Here is a 19,194-nt window from a genome sequence, read left to right as displayed (position 1 = left end):
TTATAGAAACAGTGGTATTTACTAAGTAAAAATAAATAAATCATGAATAGATATTACCACAAAACAAGTCCCGAATCAATGAATAAAATTTTATACACTTTGCGCGACTAGACTATATAGAAAACAGGAAAATCATACCACAGTTGTATTAGGATCACAATGATGAGTTCCTCCGTAGAGTTCTGCTAGAGCAGGGTCACACTGGTCCAAGTGAAGAGGCAGAAATACAGCTGCTGCTGCCCTAGGAACCAAAATAAAATGTTTTATCGACTAATCAAATAAGTTTTCGTAACATCATCGAATAAAATAAACGGTCAACCAAATACCAAAAAAAAACTGTACCTACTAAAGTATAAGGGTATTTATAATAACTAAATATAGATTTCAATGCAGTCACATTTTTGACATGTACCCAATACAAATCTGGGTTTCTCCACTAAAGAAATATTTTACATTTAAAAAATTAAAAACGCAGTTCTCTCCGATAAAGAGACTATGCTCTTGTGATTGGAGAGGGACTTACACGTATTTTTTATTATTTATGTTTGTCCGCCTCCGTAGTGTAATGGTCAGCACGCTCGGCTACCGTTCTGGAGGTCCCGGGTTCGATTCCCAAGGGGGGTAAAATAAATATAAGTGATATTTTCACTGTCATATTTATTCCATATTACCCTGGACTGGGACCTGAAGCGGAGGGCTGATCACCTTTCCTTCATGTGTAAACGATCAAGATAACACTGCGTTTATATGACGCAGTGCCCTATGCACCATTGGGGTGCGTAAAAGGGTTTCATTATTATTATGTTATGAAATATTATGGATATAAAATTGATCAAGAAGTAGTTTTACTATAAATGTCACAGAGTAGTAGGTACAGAAAATAGGTTCGAATAATGATATACAAATTATGTATCTTAATTAGATATTTAAAATTCAATTCTAAATTTCTTAGTACTTACATTCAAAACAATCGACGTAGGTTGTCTATTTAATGCTGTCTGTATGATAATTTAGCGTCAACTTATATAACGGAAGTTGGTATAGATGTGTAGGTATATGAACTCCTACAATATTTCCCCTCTCGTCTTCAATAATAATTTGTCATCCTCTCCAAGGCTTACTAAGGCGCTGGAGAGGAGAGGATACGGTGCATAATAAGCAGTAGTACACAAAATGATAGATTAACTCGGATCAAAGATTTTATCAGTGACTAATAGCGGAATATTAGCGGATGAAAGACCTGGTTGCTATCACAACGCTGAGAACGGATATTAATGAAGTTTGAATATATTACAACTTTACAAATCGATATGAGAGACATCACAATTAATTATCTTATTAGAATGACTAATGAAAATATAACAATGTTAGGTTCCTCATTAAAAAACATGAAGCAAAATAACACAAAAAGAGATACATATTTGCATTGTCAACCTTAATTAGATACCCCTATGTTGAATAAACACCATGTTGGGTCTTTATTGTAAATAATGAGCAGAAATTTCTATGCTCCGTTAGAATTCTATTGCTTTTTAATCATTTTTTACACCCTTATCCGCACCCAATGGTGCATAGGGCACTGCATCATATAAATTCAGTGTTAACTAGATCGTTAATAAATGAAGGAAAGGTGATCAGCCCTCCGCTTCAGGAACCTGTCTAGGGTAGTATTGAATAAATATTAGAGTGAAAAAAACACTTTTACTTATTTGACCCCCCTGGGAATCGAACCCGGGACCTCCAGTACGGTAGCCCAGCGTGCTGACCATTACACTGCGAAGGCGGACTTTTTTTTATCAATTGGTCATTATAATTTACTTCTTCATAATTAAGGATGCTACATAACATCATAGGTAGAAATGTAAGGAGTGTGAGAGTTTTTTTTTGCTCGCTTTTGTAAAACTTAAGAAAGATAGCGTGGATTGCTCCACCAAAATTAAAATAAATAATCATCAAAATTATGGAAAACTACAAAAAATTCACACAAAACTGATTGATATTAACAAAAGATTTTTTATTCAAATAAAAATTAAAGACTAAATTCATAGATTTTGATTTGTAGATTTGACCAGATATTTTAAAGCTGTGTCAAAACACCTCCTAACGTTTTTTCTTAATATTTGGAAAAATATTCAATGAACGGTCATGTATATTTTGTTATAAAGTTTATACAGATTTTTTGTTTTAAATATGTCTACAAAATAATTTATTTAGTGGTTTTATAGTAGATCTCTTAAAAAATTATAAATGGTTCGTTGTATATAACACAGAAACGTCATGATAAATAATTAAATACTTTTGAAGGTAAATGATTTTCACGCCTAAATGGTGTTAATAAAAATAATTTGCACAATACTGTACGATCCTTACTAAATTTATTAAAACATTGTCTGAAAATATGCTTCAAACATTATATTAATGTTGCAATTTTAGTAAAATTCAGATCCAATTTCATTAAAATATATTTAATTTAATTACAATACCTTCAGAAATGAAGACTCTAACAAGCATATCTGGCAAGAGTCTACGAGGCACAATAAGGAACAACAGGATAAGGGAAATATGCGAGATCGAAGATGTCATTAGGTGGGGAAGGAAACGAAAGAGACAATGGTATTTACGCATGTGAGGAGAATGGAACCATCCAGACTCTCCCACATTGACTGGAAAAAACTAGTAGACGACTCGCGAGCAGACCACCAAAGAGATGGATCGACAGCTGGGAACCGACATCGCAGGAGGCTAATCCCTCTTAAAAACAGGCCGCAAGGCCTACACTAAGCAGAAGAAGAAGAAGACAATACCTTATGGCATCATGATTTATCAAACCAATTTCATACGCCACATTTACAAGAAAATCTTCCGAAAAGTTGGGTCGTGTGAAAGTACATATAAACCAAACATTCTTTTGGGACACTAGAAAATTTACTTCGTAGACTCGACTCAGTTTCTTCCGAAAGTTTTTCGGACAAGAAACACGGCTAACTTAATTATTGTGACAAAGTTTTGGATGCTTATATAAATATTCGCAGATAACAGGAGAAACTTTTAAGGCGGGAATTAAGGAATTCCGAGATGTGACATACTCGTACATACATATGTAACGTACTTTGCGACCGTTTCAGTAATCGTGTGATAGCGGAGGATTTAAGTGAAATTTATGTTAACTCATTTTATTTATAGCAAACGGAAAAGCAAAAACATTCCCTTTTTTCTGGATACGCTGTATTTCAATCACAATAAAGAGAATAACAGGGTTATGTGTTTTGGCCTTGACGTATATTAGATTTACTTACATACTAGTTTGCCATAAAATATGAATCATTAAATTATTGTATTTTCTAACTGTAATTATCCTTATAATAAAACCCACTCCCATAATTTGTAAAACCATTAAATAACAACAAAAAAATAAAAAAATATAATTGGGTAGAGTAAATAAAAGCATACGAAATATCGTGTCATTCAGCCATATCATCCACGGTTGCACGACTCATGATAAACTAAGTATCATTAAAAAATAATTGAGGACAAATTTTTAATTTTAAACTATAATATTTGTGTATGATGAAATATGTAAACAAATATGTAGATAAAAATGGTGTTGCAACAAAAAAACGAACGGTAAATATTTTTTTCAAAAATCATGTTTTAATACTCACATACAATTATTTTTTTTAAAACTATTAATATAATTAGTACACATGGGAATTACATATATGTGGGAAATGATATCGTCCATTGGTCACTTTGGCTCCTGTTACAGAGATACAGATGACGTCTCCTTTAACAATTTTTTGGGAAAACTGATTTACATAAATGGCTACGTTTATCTATAATGATACGAGTGATTTTTAAATTAACACATTGGTGTTTTTAGATTCATGGAAATGGACATTAGAAATACCTGTGATCATCTACAGTGAGGGAGATGGAGAAACCGTGCAGCCACATAGAAGAACCATTACGCGTGCACTCTCTCCAGGGTATTGACCAGTTTCCATCTGTTCTGTTCCAGGAGCCAGCGAGGGCGCGCCAGTACTGCGTCAGGACACTCGTGTTATTTCTTTGGAATATTATCTGCAAAACCACAAATATTTTAAAAACTTAACATAATGTAACAGTAACAGTAACATCTTAACAGTAACAAAACAGTAAAGTCTTAACATAACATCAGTAACATCTAAACATAACATCAGTAGCATCTTAACATAACATCAGTAACATCTTAACATAACAGTAACATCTTAACGGTAACAGTAACATCTTCAAATTGTCGCGGATATATTTTTAATGTACAGTTAACACCTCTATAGCGTACACTCGTATAAGGTTTACCCCTATAACGTTTGCAGCAGTTTTTAGTATAATGGTGGTATAACGCAGTAGGTCTGTATATTCGATCAAGTCATTTCCTTAAATTAAAGTGTAAAAATACAATTTAAAAACATTAACCCAATAACTGTATTAGAATAAGCGTAATATATAATATAACCAGACTTTTTTTTAAACCAAAAAGTCCCGGAACTCACTTCAAGTTAAGCTTTTTACTAACAAAATTTAGTTCTTTACAATATCATTTTACCATTTTATCATTTTAACGAATTATATAATTAAATATTGTATTAACTTTACCTCAAACATTGTTGAGAAAATTGATTTTGAACATTTAAAAAAAATATACTTATATCTTTGAGAAGCCCTGTGTATAGGTATGAATTTATAGAAATGGATGCAAGGGCATAACTCACTACATGATTCCTGAAGTGTAGAAGACCCAAGTTGATCTGCGGCACGCCCAGCGCTATGGCCACCAGATCCGGCCTGGGAGTTAGGGCGGCTCGCGCCAGGGCGGCAGCTCGCTCGGGGCTGGCGGCGCGCTTCCCCACCAGGCGGGCCAGAGCGCTGGCCAACTCAGAGGCTATTTCGTGGTCTGATCGTTCGCTCTGCAGAAAAATAGATCTACTAAAAAATTTGAACACTAACGCCATTCAACAAAAAAATAAACATACTTAGGGGTTTGTATTGTACAATTTATTCCAACATTTTAGTTTAAGATGGTGTAAGGATTCATAAAGGAACCATTTGGCGCGGTCGCACAGTGGGGTATATTGGCGATCTGGGCGGCCAATATTATTTTTCGTTCTAAATCGATTCCAAATATGCCTTTTGACTAATTCATTGTATTATATGGAGATATTTTTTACTTATCAGTAAAAAAAAAAAAATTTTTTTTTTTTAATAAATGCAAATCGTAGTAAATAATTTAAAAAATATTAGTCCGAGAAAGATGGCCATGGTTCCTCGTCCGGACACAGTTCTTCTTCCGCTTTTAATATAAGCGATTTCTTCATTTGTTATTTTTTTTGTTTCCTTTATAAATCGTATTCTTATTGGACGACAATAACGTGGTGAAGAAGGAATTGGGTTTTGCCAAATAACCTTATTATTCAAGGAACAAATAAGTTGTAGGGGCACAAACGAACTGTGAAATATGTTTGCATCGGAGTCTGCATCATTTAAAAACGTTTGTTTATATTGAGCTTGTTGTGCTCCATCACAACCCCACTTGCACATTTAAACTAATGTTTCTCTTTCTTTTTTATTTAAATTTTGTAAACATTCTTCTAAATGTGTCAATAGTCGCGTGGTAGTGTGATCCATTAAACTCTATAGGTTTACTTCGGCACAAGTTTCAGTTACTCTGTAAGCTTTCTTAGCAGGGTAACACTCGAGTTTTGCTTTATGTAAGATACTGTAACACGGGTATAGTTTTTTATGAGAACTCCTTACTATGTCATATTGCCTTCTCGAAAGATCGGCTTCAACAAAAATAGATAAAGCCTGTGATGGAGTCAATTGCGTTATCCGGGTATTTTTTTGCTGGCAACGAGAATACGCTTTCTTATATTTGGTAGCACGCTTAGGTGTACAGATAATTTCTTTCAACACCAAAGAAGCGTCTCTCATCCCGCTTTCTCCTAACTTTGACCGAGTAGCATGGGTGAGCACATCTAATTCAATATGTTTGCGCAAATCTTCAGTTTTCCTTCTTTTGCTTCTCTGACTTGATTCACCAAACGACTTTAATGGTCGTCCTGATCGATTCATTACCCAAGGAATTGTAAAAGTTCCGTCAAGCCAATTTTCATTTTTTATCAAGAAAGTTTCCTCCTTTCTGAGTGCATTAATCTATCTTCGTTTCATTTCAGACTTGAAATGCGAAAAATAGTTTTTTATTTTCATTGCACACTCGTCAGAAAAATTATCTAATTGTAAAAGGTACTTTTGCAAGCATTCTAATTTTTCATTAATTTTATTAGCATTTTGTTGCTGCATGATAATAATAACTGTTTTCTAGTCATTATTCTAATATCTACTGGTCCTAAAATAAAAATGTAACAATTTAAAGATAAAAAACTGTACGTAGTTCAGTTTTCATTATTGTGCTGACTCATCTTAAAAGAGCGATTTCTTGCAAAAGAGCAAAATTCTGCAAAAAAAATTTCAATTTATATAAAGAAAGAGGGCTAAGCTATTTGATACAATCAAAATTATAGCCGGATAACACTCGGAAGCACAACTTAATATCCTTTATTTAAAAAAAAAATGAAGGAAAAATCTATTTAAAGGCACTTATTTAAAATAGTTTTTTTTAGTAAATATGTTAGCTATTGCAACATAAATCTATGTACAATACACTATCTTACCTGCTTCATCACAATCCATTATTAAATTGTATACGTGTAATACAAAAAAATTATAATAATCACTGAAATGTTTGCGTACTAAACGAACAGCGAAAGAGAAACACGTGCACTCACAATAACAACAACTTTGCGACTGACCATTAGACACGTGAGATGTGCGTGGGGGGGATACAATTATTGCATGTCATCAACAAAATACTCTATTTCATGTTGATATATTTTTCATACACCTGCGACAATGTTTTTAAAAGTGACTTTTGGCCGCCCAGATCGCTAATATACCCCACTGTGGGTCGGTTAGGCGCGACCGTTCTGATGTATTTCAACGAAACGTTTATGACAGCTGGAATAATTCGTATGATTTACGGACATTTCTGAAGTCATAAAGCCACATCGTTTACTTATCGACACCCTTAGAGATGTAAGAGTTTTAAAAACAGTTTTTCAACCCCCAAAATCCTGAATATAAATACTCCCATTTTCAGAATTGGATGAAATTTTACTGTACCCGTATTTAATTTTGTCCGCCTCCGTAGTGTAATGGTCAGCACGATCGGCTACCGTTCTGGAGGTCCCGGGTTCGATTCCCAAGGGGGGTAAAATAAATATAAGTCATTTTTTCACTGTCATATTTATTCAATATTTCCCTGGACTGGTACCTGAAGCGGAGGGCTGATCACCTTTCCTTCATGTGTAAACGATCATGATAACATTGCGTTTATATGACGCAGTGCCCTATGCACCATTGGGGTGCGGATAAGGGTTAGAATGAAAAAAAAATAAGTATTTAATACATATGATCAATGTACTAATCATTATTGATAGTATATTTTGTGATGTTCATCAAGAAAATATATTTTATATTTAATATAGAAGTAATAATATTTAGCGAGAATAAAATATGTTTAACTATGTTTAATACATACTTTACATTTGAATGACATTCATGCTAACATTTCCAAAAATCTTTAAATGAATTTGTATAACAGATATAACTATACTGATAACCGTGATATTATATACATAACCTTAATCGATATGTTTGTTAAATATATTTTGCATTATTTTTTAATAGAAAGAAAAACAAATATAATTCACACATCAAACAGTCATTGGCCAAATTATTCACCCATCCTAAGGTTTTTTTTCTCAGTAATATTCAACATTTTTTTTTTATATTTAATCTTTGCAGCTTAGATATGCAAAAAAATATACACTTCAGATCTTTTTTGTTGCAATGTAAAAACTTTAAGTAAACGAAATTTCATTTTTGACAAGTAACAATCTGAAACTTGGGGTGCGATATATACTTATTTACATGAAAAGTATTTAGGGAGGCATGTTGGAATAAATTTGCTCTACAGTTTGCAAAACTTCCAGAATATTTAATATGTATAAGAGGTATGCGGAAGTAATTTGGGGAAATCATTAGGCATGTGGGTTTACGATTATATAGGTGTAATAATACCACTCCATTTAATAGGAACGGACCGCAAATATTTTAATTAAAGAGTATTCGTACTTATTGTCAAGACTTAACCTTTTTTATTTTTACGAATTAAATAAATGCATTGAATGTGTAAAACGCATATTTATTGAACTCTTAGAACAAGAATTAAGTCAAAATGTGTGTAATAAATTAAAAGTAGTATTGGTTCAATTGATTAAGGCGAAAATTCACTAGTCTTTTCGTGAAACAATTAAGGTATACCTGAATCTACTGCCACAAATGTCTGGAACCAATTCGGTCAGTTAAAAAATACTCTTTTTCATTTCTAAATTCATATCTGTATTCTCGTACCAACACGCAAGTGGCTTTATTTTCTGGAACAACTTTTTGAGAGGACACGCTTGCAGTATTAATAAAAATACCATAGTATAAGTTACACGTGCGGCGGATCGTAAGCGGAGAAGCGCTGTCATCGCTGGCTTTACATTTTCCTACGTGGAAATGTGCTTTTCCGCAGAATTTTACATGTGGAAACATTATATGTACATATTTATAGCCGCTGGCCTTATCGCCGCTTGTGCAAGCGCAGCGTAACTTCCCTTTTTAGTAGGAAATGCACCCGCGGTACATGTGAAGCGGTTTCCGTGATATTTTATGGGGAAAATTTGAATTCTTTGAAATGTAAATTGAAACGGTGTTCATACATTGTAAACTTTTCTTAGCGGACGAAATCTGAGAGTATCGATTCTTTGAATTGCAAAACATATTTGAATTTCAAAATTCTACTTAGGTATATTACTTATTTACTGATTTATTTTGGCATTTTTCTAATTTCTTTAACATAAAAATTTCTAGTATTAAAAACGTAAGTAATTCTGTACAAAGTGCATAATAAAAAAAAAACGCCGATTTAGATAAGACTTTTATGATGACACATTTTTTATAAACCTAGATATTGACGATTAATAATTTAATCACATTTTTTAAAATCACGGATAAATGAAAAAAAAATTTAAATACATTACTTTTTGCCTTAAAAATATCAAATTCCTACTAATTACATTTCCACTCTGTCACGCTTTTGCACTTACTGACCACAGTTCCATCAATCTCTTTCAGATATTTCCATCTCCCGCACACTTTTCAATAAAAAAAAATCAATTCATTTTTATTAATTTATTATTACGCATAGGTACATACCGGTGGTGGACGCGGCGCGCTCCTCAGGGACCTGATCTCGCAGGGGGCGGACGGGTAGAAGTCGCCGGTCGGGGGGGTCGCGGGGGGCGAGAGGGGGCCGTCCGCCCCCCCACCGCCCTCCCCGCCCCCCTCGCCGGTCGCCGCCCCCGCCCACAACAAGCCGAGGACTGCCACCAGCAGCAGCCCTTCGCGCCTCATACTCGACTCGGGTCACCTCATCGCCTTTCACTGCAACAATCCAAATAAATTACTAAAAATCATTTTAAAATAGTCAAGAAATCAACTGTTTATTTTTTATTGTAACTGCAGACAGTAGGTAGAATTTCATTTTGAATTATTATGTTATATGGTAGGTATATCCGAAATATACCAAGTAATCGGAATACAAGAATATAAGAGAGAAAAATGCATATTTGTTTTGATCCCCTTGGGGATTGAACCCGAGACCTCTTAAATGCGCTAAATTACGGTGTCCGTATACATATTATTATTTTCTATGTAAAACGGATTTCATGGTATTTTAGGAACGTATTATCCAAGTACGTAACTAAAAAAAGAATGCTGTTTTTAACAAAGTTTGTAACGTCGGAGGTATATCAATATTATTTATAATTTTTTGACATCTCATCAAAGACGAAGAAGAATATGGAAGTCTGGGCATTTATGGGGCTGACGACCGTCATAGGCTAGTTTAAGTGATCACTTTACACAGGTGAAACACTCACCAATTCTACCCATTATTGACAACCACCTACTCAAATTCTTTGAAGTTCTATGTATGTACCTATATGAACAAATTCAGAAACATTGTTCTTGAATCACTAGATCATCTTTGATGAGATGTCAAAAAATAATTTGAAAATAAACTCCTATAATATTTGGACACACTCAAAATGTTGTCAATATTACTTTATTATATACTCGTATTATCATAGATAATAGTATGCGTTTTCGTGCAATAAAATGGGAAAGTATTCCACATGGACTATAATATAATCAGCTATTTTTAAGCAGACTGTGCTCCGACATGGGTCAGGACACTAAATCACCTGGGGCCAATGAAAATATCGACACCCCACCTACTTTCGGCGGTGTCCTGCTCGTATCTATTGACAGTATCCAAAGGTTTATCACACCCTTTTCAAGAGATAAGATTCAAAGGCGTACCCGTAGTTATCTGGAGGATAATAAAGGATCATTATCCGATCCGGCCGGCAATGGTACAATGTTCATATTGTGCGTTGTACAACATTTTGTAAACCACAGCCCATCTGAGGGGGAAATTTTATGTTACGTGCACTTAAGTATTTTCTGCAGTAAGAAATATGTTTGAGAAATATACCACATGACGGTTTATCGTTGATAATAATATTGGCTCAGATTTATGTGCGCTAAAATAATTAAAATATTACTCGTATTTTTGTATATCCCAAATATTATTTTATATTCTCTAACCTTATGTTTACAGTTAACTATTTTTAAAAAACATGAACTTATTTATGACAAATAATTTTACAGTATTATACAATTACTTTTTTGTTATATTTTCGGCAGTAAGACTTTTTCTAGGGCAAGATATATGGATCTTAAAAACAAAATAAAAATATTCTCTAATATTTGCTAAACCCTGAAATGTATTTTTATATTCTCTAATAATTAGGGCTAAAGTGGTCCATAGATGTCAAAACACAAAAAAAGCGTCATTTTGAAAGCTTAGCCCAGAAAATAAAATATGTTTTTTTATGTCGAATCCGTAATAACATAATTAGGTACTTTGATTGCCTCTGCAGTGCGATGATTTGTAGGTTCAGTTACCATACATGAGGTCTTGGGGACGATTCCCGGGGAATTTAACATTTTCATTTAGTTTCTGACTGAAATCTGTGAATAGTTTACATTATCAAGTTCTTCAGTCTACTTGCATTTTTTCAACAACAGCGAAAATGTCTCAATTAAATTAATATGCAGACCTTACAAAACTGTAAAAATCGATTTAGAAAGGGATGTTTTTTTTACTCATAAAGGAACGATATGAAGGAAGCTCAAACGTATATTTGCAGAGTTGAGGTAGGTATAATTTTACTTATCTCAATTTCAATGCTTAGTAGATTTAAACATTAATATGGCATTCAACTCTTAATAGGACGCAATGTTCCTGGGGTCAGCGATTTAAGAGAAATGCGAGACTCATAAAAAAATTCAAATGCTTAAATTGTATAATACAATGTATAAGAAACCACTTTTCATTTCAATTACATCGAGATTCGTTCTTCACTAAAGTTGAGATTGAAAACAGAAATATTTTGTTTAGCACGGTTATTTAAATGTATTATTAAACTGATATTTTCTGAATGAATGATTACATCAAAAACAAAACATTAATTGCCTATATTAATGTCTCTATGGCTGGCGCCGCGGGATCGATTCCCGCCAAGTGCAAAATAAATTCAAGAAAGATTTATTTTCAATTCGTCTGGGTATTTGTAATGTATTTTTCACATTAACCTTCCCTATCCTTACTACCCTACCTGCAGCCAAGCCTCTAATAGAGGCTTTGCGGGTTATTTCTTTTTTTTAATCTAAAACTTCTCAAAAAAAATATTTATAAGGTAGGCTGAATTCATCCTGAGAGCTTTAGAAGTTTTGCTAGAAAGGATTGAAAGTTTTACTTTATTATAAATGCTTGTCTTTTTTTGCTACACCAATTCGTCTAAATCTGATTAGCATTACATCTGACTTATTCATAGCCCAAAATATTATACACCTATATAAAAAGTAAATTTAGAGTAATTGTCTATTTATGTTTTTAAAATAACAACTGCATAACTTATGCGTGAAAACAATGGCAGGTAATAAATTAATTCTGGAATCTGAAAATAAATTTTCAGGGTTACGTGTTGATTCATTCCAGTGCACAAATAACACGATCAATAATTTACCACAAATTTCAGCGATAACAATTCATAGTTAAACTGTCAATATTATTCATTTGAAAAATCAAATAATAAAATAATTTACAACATTTTGAGTGTGTCCGAATACTTGTTCACAAATCTGGATTATTTCCAATCATAGGAGTTATTTTTCATATTATTTGAGATGGTTTGGGCATGTAAATCTAATGAGTGCAGAAAGTATACTTAAAAACAAATTTCTGAGGCGAATGTGGTTGGTAATAGAAGCTGAGGAAGACCAAGGAAAACTTGACATGATCAAGTATTTTACATACATGTAAATGGTCAGGTCAGGAGTCGGAATAATCGGCGGGTATGTATGAGATTTATGAATGTGGTAGACTCGAAGATTGAGTGTAAAGACGGATTGGTATGGCGTTCTTTTCTCTCTGCCTACCCCTACGGCAAAGCGGCTTGGTGGTTAGTTACTTTGTCAGGTTTAAAAATTAAATATAAACAACTAGGCTGCTAAGTATTATTTCAGCGGGACATTGGAAATCGTTCGGCAAATTACCATTATTTTAAATTTACTAACAAGCTACTATTATCCCCATCGATAGATGGATTATTATTATCCACCGTGTAACTGAACGGTTGAGAGAACAGGTGATGCCTCTGGGAGCTTATCCATAGAACAAATAATAACTGTTATTAAATGTTTATATAAAATAATGACTACGAAATTGCGTATTGTTTAAAAACGGTATATCTGTACCTCCAGTAAGGTCATAAGGTACTTGCACAAAGCCACCGATAGCAATGTAACTATAAGTAAATACAAATGTTTTTGTGAGTCAATCAACTTAAATATAAAAGGGGCTTTTAAAATTTATTTCAACAAATGGACCATGGCTTCAACCTATGTTTTTTTAATTTTATTTGCGGGAAACTGATTATGTAGACTAATTTAAATCAACCACGTAAATGGGTCACGTTCTTATTTTTTTGAGTGTTCAAAATAAATTTAATGGATTTTAAGGTAGGTGCTCATTAATGTGTTTAAAATATATGGAAACTACTAAATTGATCACCATCAAATTGTGCAAAAAAGCGTTACAATGATAAAAATAACCTTAAAAAAACAAGTATTATTTTACCACCATTATGATTTTATTAATATAGTATTACATTACTCGACCCATTTAACATAATCGCATAGATTTGATAGGATAATATTATTAACAGAATGTATCGGTCAGGGAATACCTTTAATTTTGCTAGTAGTTAAATACATACATATATTGGAAACGGAATCAATTGCAAGGCTTATGAAGACGGCCGGATTTACTATAAACTATAATAGTAGGATACTTTAAAACCTAAACGGAAAAACGGACCTCCGATCAAGAAATGATCCCAGATTCGCATTTTTCGTACCTACCTGGACGCATTACTATACGTATATATCAAGTTGCAATATTTGTAGGTAAGTTGCAATATCTGTACACTCGTATCTAATTTCATATAGTTCATCTCGTGCGAGGACTGTGATCATAAAACCACACACGACGCATTTGAAAATCATGCTCATAAATAATAAATATAAAAAAACGTGCGGACGTCATTTTAACCTTCACATCAGCTATCCATTGTTTAAAAATATGTATATGAAAATAAAATAAACCTTTGTCGGAATCTAATAGGAACGAAAATGACATAAATATCATCTTTAAGGATATTTTTCGTAAAATGGATTCGCGACACATATTTTTAGGATTCCGATGTGTTTTATTATATAATGTATACTTTTTTGTCCAAAGAAAACATTCAAAAGTTGAAAGGACTGACAGCTCACACATACACAAACATAATTAGGTTTTCTTTGACATATTTTATTCAAATTTTGATTTTCCGGTTCAAAAATACTAAAGAAATGTTGCTTAAAGAATTTTATTCTAATTCAACAAATTCTTGTTTAGTGTGTTTATTTTATGATATTTAACATAATTCATGAGTTTTTGTTTTGTTCGAGGTTGAAAAGTTAATAATATTTAGCGTAAAATGTTACTTTCGAGTTGTTGGTGTTTTTTTTTGCACTTATAAAGGAGTACATTTCATTAATACAGTTGTATAACTTGATAACTTACCTTAAGACTGGTGTACAAAAGTAATATAAATATAATTATAATGGAATCAAGTGTAGGTACAACAAAAAATTCAATTAAAAAACCTTACCCGATTTTTTTATGAAAACGATTAATCATAAGATAATTAAACGATATTTTTTCATACAATGTTGGTCAAGAAAGAAAAAAAGCGAACTAAATATAAATAACAGATCCAACTATCAATGTGACGTTTCTTGGATGAATGAAATCATATAAAGAACACAGAAATAATATTGGAGCAAATTACAAATTGCGACGCGTTTTGTTGCATTTATTTCACTTTATGCCTGATGTGTATTGGAGCGACAATAATATTCCAGAAAAAATAAAAACGAGACAATATGATTAAGGGTAGGTATACAGTGAGTGAAGATCCGCTTCGCACGAACTTTTCGTTACAAGGTCAAACATTTAACAGGTTTTGTGAATTCGAGCAATAAACACGGTATAAGATTTACGACATACGAATAGTCCGTCCCGAAGGGTCAATATACTAAATAAATATGATCACAGGACATTAAAAGTATGTAATACAGAAGATATATTACAAATTTTCACGCAATATTATTTTAGACATTAAAATAAAAGGCTTAGAAAAGATGAAGTTGCTAAAAATTACGAGAGATTTATATTGATCATTTTTTATATTATTATGACTTTTTACATATTTTTTTACGAATCAACTCATATTTTTTATATATTTATTTACTATGTAAAAAATAGTTTCATGGGGTTCTTTCCTTCGAAATATTATTTACAAATAATCAATTGATAAAAAAATGCTATGAATGCGGTACATTTAAAAAAATTAGCATGTTTATCGGAATTTTAAAGAAAACCATACGCTTTTGATTGTTCGTGTGACAGAAATAAAACTTTTGATTCAAAATGTATACAAAATACATCAAAACATTTATGTTGTAAAAAGCGAATGATCATAAACACCCAGATGGTTTACTTTACACATTCAAATAATATTACTAAGAAAAATCCAGCATTTCGGCAGATCCAGATAGAAACGATAAAATTGTATTTTGACTGGCAACGATGATGCGCGGTGTTGAGTGATTTGGGAAAATATTCGCTTCGCGTCATGTCTGCTAGTCGGAGATCTAGATATTTATTGCTTCGTTGGGGCATTTCAATTTTAAAAACATATATTTTTTAAAGTAGTCAAGTAGTCCAGTGAATTAAGGTACCGTAAATTGAAACGTAAATTACGTGAAAGTAAGCAATTAGTGATCAGTCTTATAATTTACATACCAATCCAGGGTAATACAATTAAATACACAGTCAAACCCTAGGCCACCTGAATACCAGTAGTGGTGTTCAGCATAGCAGGGTATATATAAGAATATATGTTACAAAAACTCCACCTTTAAATTATATACTATATATTAGATTAAACTTTGAGTTCTGGATTCGTAATATCAGAAATGTTATAGCTAAAACACAAGCAAAACTACTTATAATATGAGAAATGGGGAAAAATAACGCCACTAAAATGTGGTTAAAAAATTAAAACCACTTTTACATTGAAAAGAAATCGACATATAAAAAAAGCATCCGCCTGAAAATGTTTAATATTTTTTTTTTATAAATTAGTAGATTTATTAAATGTCAGCGATACATTATTTATCATTTTAATAGTTCAAGCGTACCCATGTTTTTAAGAAGTATGAACAGGTTTAATATCTTTATTTAAATGATTAAATAAAATAACTCCATTCAAAGAAAGATAACGTTTAAGCTTATCTGAAGAAAAGAGAGAACTTAAGAAAGGAATATGGAAAAAGTTTTGTAGAAAAATGTAATTTTTAATATCAATCCATTTCGTTATATACAAGCATTTAAACAACATTCCTTATTTATATAATCAAAGCAATTTGACTAGTTATCACTAATAATGAATTACATTGCATAATTTTCAAATAATAAAAAATACCGCAATCAACAATACTATGTTCTTAGATCGCGACGTTTTATTAACGAATGATTAACACTTAAATTATCCTTATGCGTCTTAACATACCAAATTTATACGAAGGAAACGGATTGTATTATTCAAGTGTAATGAGACCTCGGTGGATCCTTCTCCCTGCCTTTTCATCGCACATTAGTATTCTAGTGGAGTGCATCGTAATCTGGAATGGGCAATTTGTCCCAAAGGTGTTACAACCTATTGAGATCCTCACATACTTGAATAGTACTAGCCGACACACTTCTTGCTTATAATTACTATCGTATCTGACGCGCATTCCGAAGGGGCAATAAAAGATAATCGTTTAAGGACCAATGTATTATTAATTCATAATACATATTAATGTTTAATTGTGTCACTCCATGCAACGTTTCTTAATAGCGATAACATAAGACAGAACATTTAATAAATATTTACCATTACAAAAATGAAAGATTTAAAGTAAATAGCATTTAATTTAATATCCAACATTTAAAAAAAAACAGATAATGAAACAATTAACAATCATACCGTACGAAGTATTCTCGGAGTATTTACATCAAAAGGAGGGAAAACTGTAATCTAGGTAATAAATAAGAAAGGTAATTAATTTTCGGATTGATAAAGAAAAGCCATTCATTCCCCTCGGAATAAAGATGAAATGTCGAGTGTCGAGTGTCGGTAGCGCGCGATGCCTCCGGGTTCCGGGAATCATTTATCTTCCTAAGATGGAGACAGATGTTCCCAATAACTTCCCGAATTCCAGCGGAGATGCGAGCGCACAGAACCAAAAATAGAGAGGCTATCGACAAAAGTAATAAATCCTCGCGTTCCGACAATTCCGTGCCGAACCGTCAATTCGTTTAGAGATGTAAAATTCCGCTATTTGACATCGGCGATAAGTTTTGTTTTCGTAAAATCTCGACCGAAAGGCGGATAGGATAAACTTACCTCCGATAATCGTGGATGAATATTTTCTCGCGGATAATCCTGAATAAGAGCGTATTCAAATCTACGTCGACAATCCGACGACACATTTTCACAAGGTTTGTAAGGTTAACTATCACTGGTCACACTTTCACCTGGCGACGTTCGCGGCGGTACTCGGCGCTCTATACGGGGCACGCGGGGCTGGGCCGACGCTGGCCGCAGGACGCGCGACACCGGACTGGCGCTCAGCGCCGCCGGGCGCCCCGGGCAGCGGCGCTCCGCCCCCGGGGGCGCATTCGAGGCCGCAACCGAGTGACACACTTTTCTTATTTTGCAAACCGCCCTCCACGTCGCGGCAGTCACGAACGCCTCGATCTTACACACTGTTAAAGCGATGCTAACGTACTGCAATTTAAATAAACACGACACATCTATACTATTAAATGTTAATACGTATATTGTTTATACGCGGAGCTATACGAAGGATGTATAAAAGAAGCGAAACAATCTTACGTTGTCTACTGAGATTTATGTTAAAGTAAAAGTAAGAGAAATTTTGTACGAGTCAGCCGAGGCTGCACCCCTGGGCGAAACGCATGCGCGCGACGCCCAGGAACATCGACCTGGCGCCGTCCGGCGTCTCCATGGCGACCCGAGATCTGCCACAAACAACACTGCAGCCAGCAGCCACTCGCTAGCTCACTCGGTGGCTCGGTGACCGCGCTGCCGCCTGGCTAGACTCCTCCCGACTCCTAGAGGAAAGGACTTTGCGAAAACTCATTCCGAGATCAACGCGCACATATTGGAAATATATGGGTGTATGTACATAATACGCGACCTAAATTCACTGCAAGTTCCTCCTTCAAGGTCGTCCAAGAATTTTAAACCGACAAAAATTTCAAACTTAGAATTGAATTAAAAAATAATTTCTTACGTTTACAAAGGGAGATTTTGAATACTATGACAAAATATTTTTTGGAAGATTAATGCTTGTAAACAATAGTATGATTTTAGAACAGTTTCCATTCAATAATTCAGGCAATTATTTTTTTATGTGACATTCTTACAAGTGACAATATTCGTAAATGTTTTTTTTCCGTAAGGAGTGAAGCCTCTTTATAAATTCTGATCAAAAAAAGTTATGTGAAAAAGAAGCATGAAAGTACATCTCAAAACTTAATTTTTGTTTTCACAAAATTCATTTTTCCCAAGGGCGTGAACCGAACTCGCGACGCCAGTTTCGCGACGCCTGCTGATTTTAACCATTAAAAAAATCATGGTGAATCCGTCGCGGCTTTTTAACCATTTGAAAAATCATGGTGACAAAAAAATTATTGAAAATAATATAAATAAATTGGTTTCTTCACAATGAAATATTTTAACATTTCACTACCTTAAACTAGGTAGTCTTGAGTTTTTCATTAAAATAAGTTTTGTTAATTTGATTGTTAATTTGATTACTGAAATAATTACATCATTTTTTCCGCAAAAAAAAATATTAATTGGGTGGTGTGGGGGGAATTTTTGGGCACATATCATTTTTTCCCCAATTCTTTTTTTGTGAATTTTTGGACCCTACAATTCCTGGCACCAAGGGAAGATTTGTGGTTATTCTTTTATCATCATTAGAAAAAAAAATTAAAATCGCAAAACCCGTGCGACCACACACTCTGAATCAGAGTTTTTGAAACGAGAAATGTCATCAAAATAAAAAATAAATATTGCATAATTTCTGAGATCCTTTATTAATCTTAGGTGAATTTTTTAAGCTTTCTCCCCCTCCGTAGTGTAGTAGTTAGCGCATCTGGCTACCGTATTGATTCGATTCCCAGGGGGGTCAAAATCAAAAGTGATTTCTCACTCTAATATTTATTTAATAGTT

The 19,194-nt window shown here is 33.4% G+C and overlaps 1 protein-coding gene across 5 annotated transcripts in view; it reads right to left on the bottom strand.

Annotated features, from left to right (window-relative positions):
- Positions 1–17,785, bottom strand: part of smog (G-protein coupled receptor 158 smog) — a 106,391-nt gene extending 88,606 nt beyond the window's left edge. For all 5 annotated transcript variants that reach the window (XM_088270763.1, XM_088270764.1, XM_088270760.1 and 2 more), the window contains exons 1-5: positions 17,334–17,785; positions 9,361–9,588; positions 4,752–4,946; positions 3,908–4,080; positions 139–241 (exon numbers count right to left, since the gene is read on the bottom strand). In XM_088270763.1, the coding sequence (XP_088126889.1) occupies positions 139–241; positions 3,908–4,080; positions 4,752–4,946; positions 9,361–9,558 (669 nt within the window). In that variant the 5' untranslated portion in view covers positions 9,559–9,588; positions 17,334–17,785. The remainder of the gene's footprint in view (positions 1–138; positions 242–3,907; positions 4,081–4,751; positions 4,947–9,360; positions 9,589–17,333) is intronic.
- Between the last annotated feature and the right edge of the window lie 1,409 nt (positions 17,786–19,194).

This window comes from Brachycentrus maculatus, unplaced genomic scaffold (genome assembly GCF_059751285.1).
Source record: "Brachycentrus maculatus isolate JH-2025_06_01 unplaced genomic scaffold, ASM5975128v1 h1tg000395l, whole genome shotgun sequence".
NCBI classification, from domain to species: domain Eukaryota; kingdom Metazoa; phylum Arthropoda; class Insecta; order Trichoptera; family Brachycentridae; genus Brachycentrus; species Brachycentrus maculatus.
This window is presented reverse-complemented; position numbering and strand designations above follow the sequence as displayed.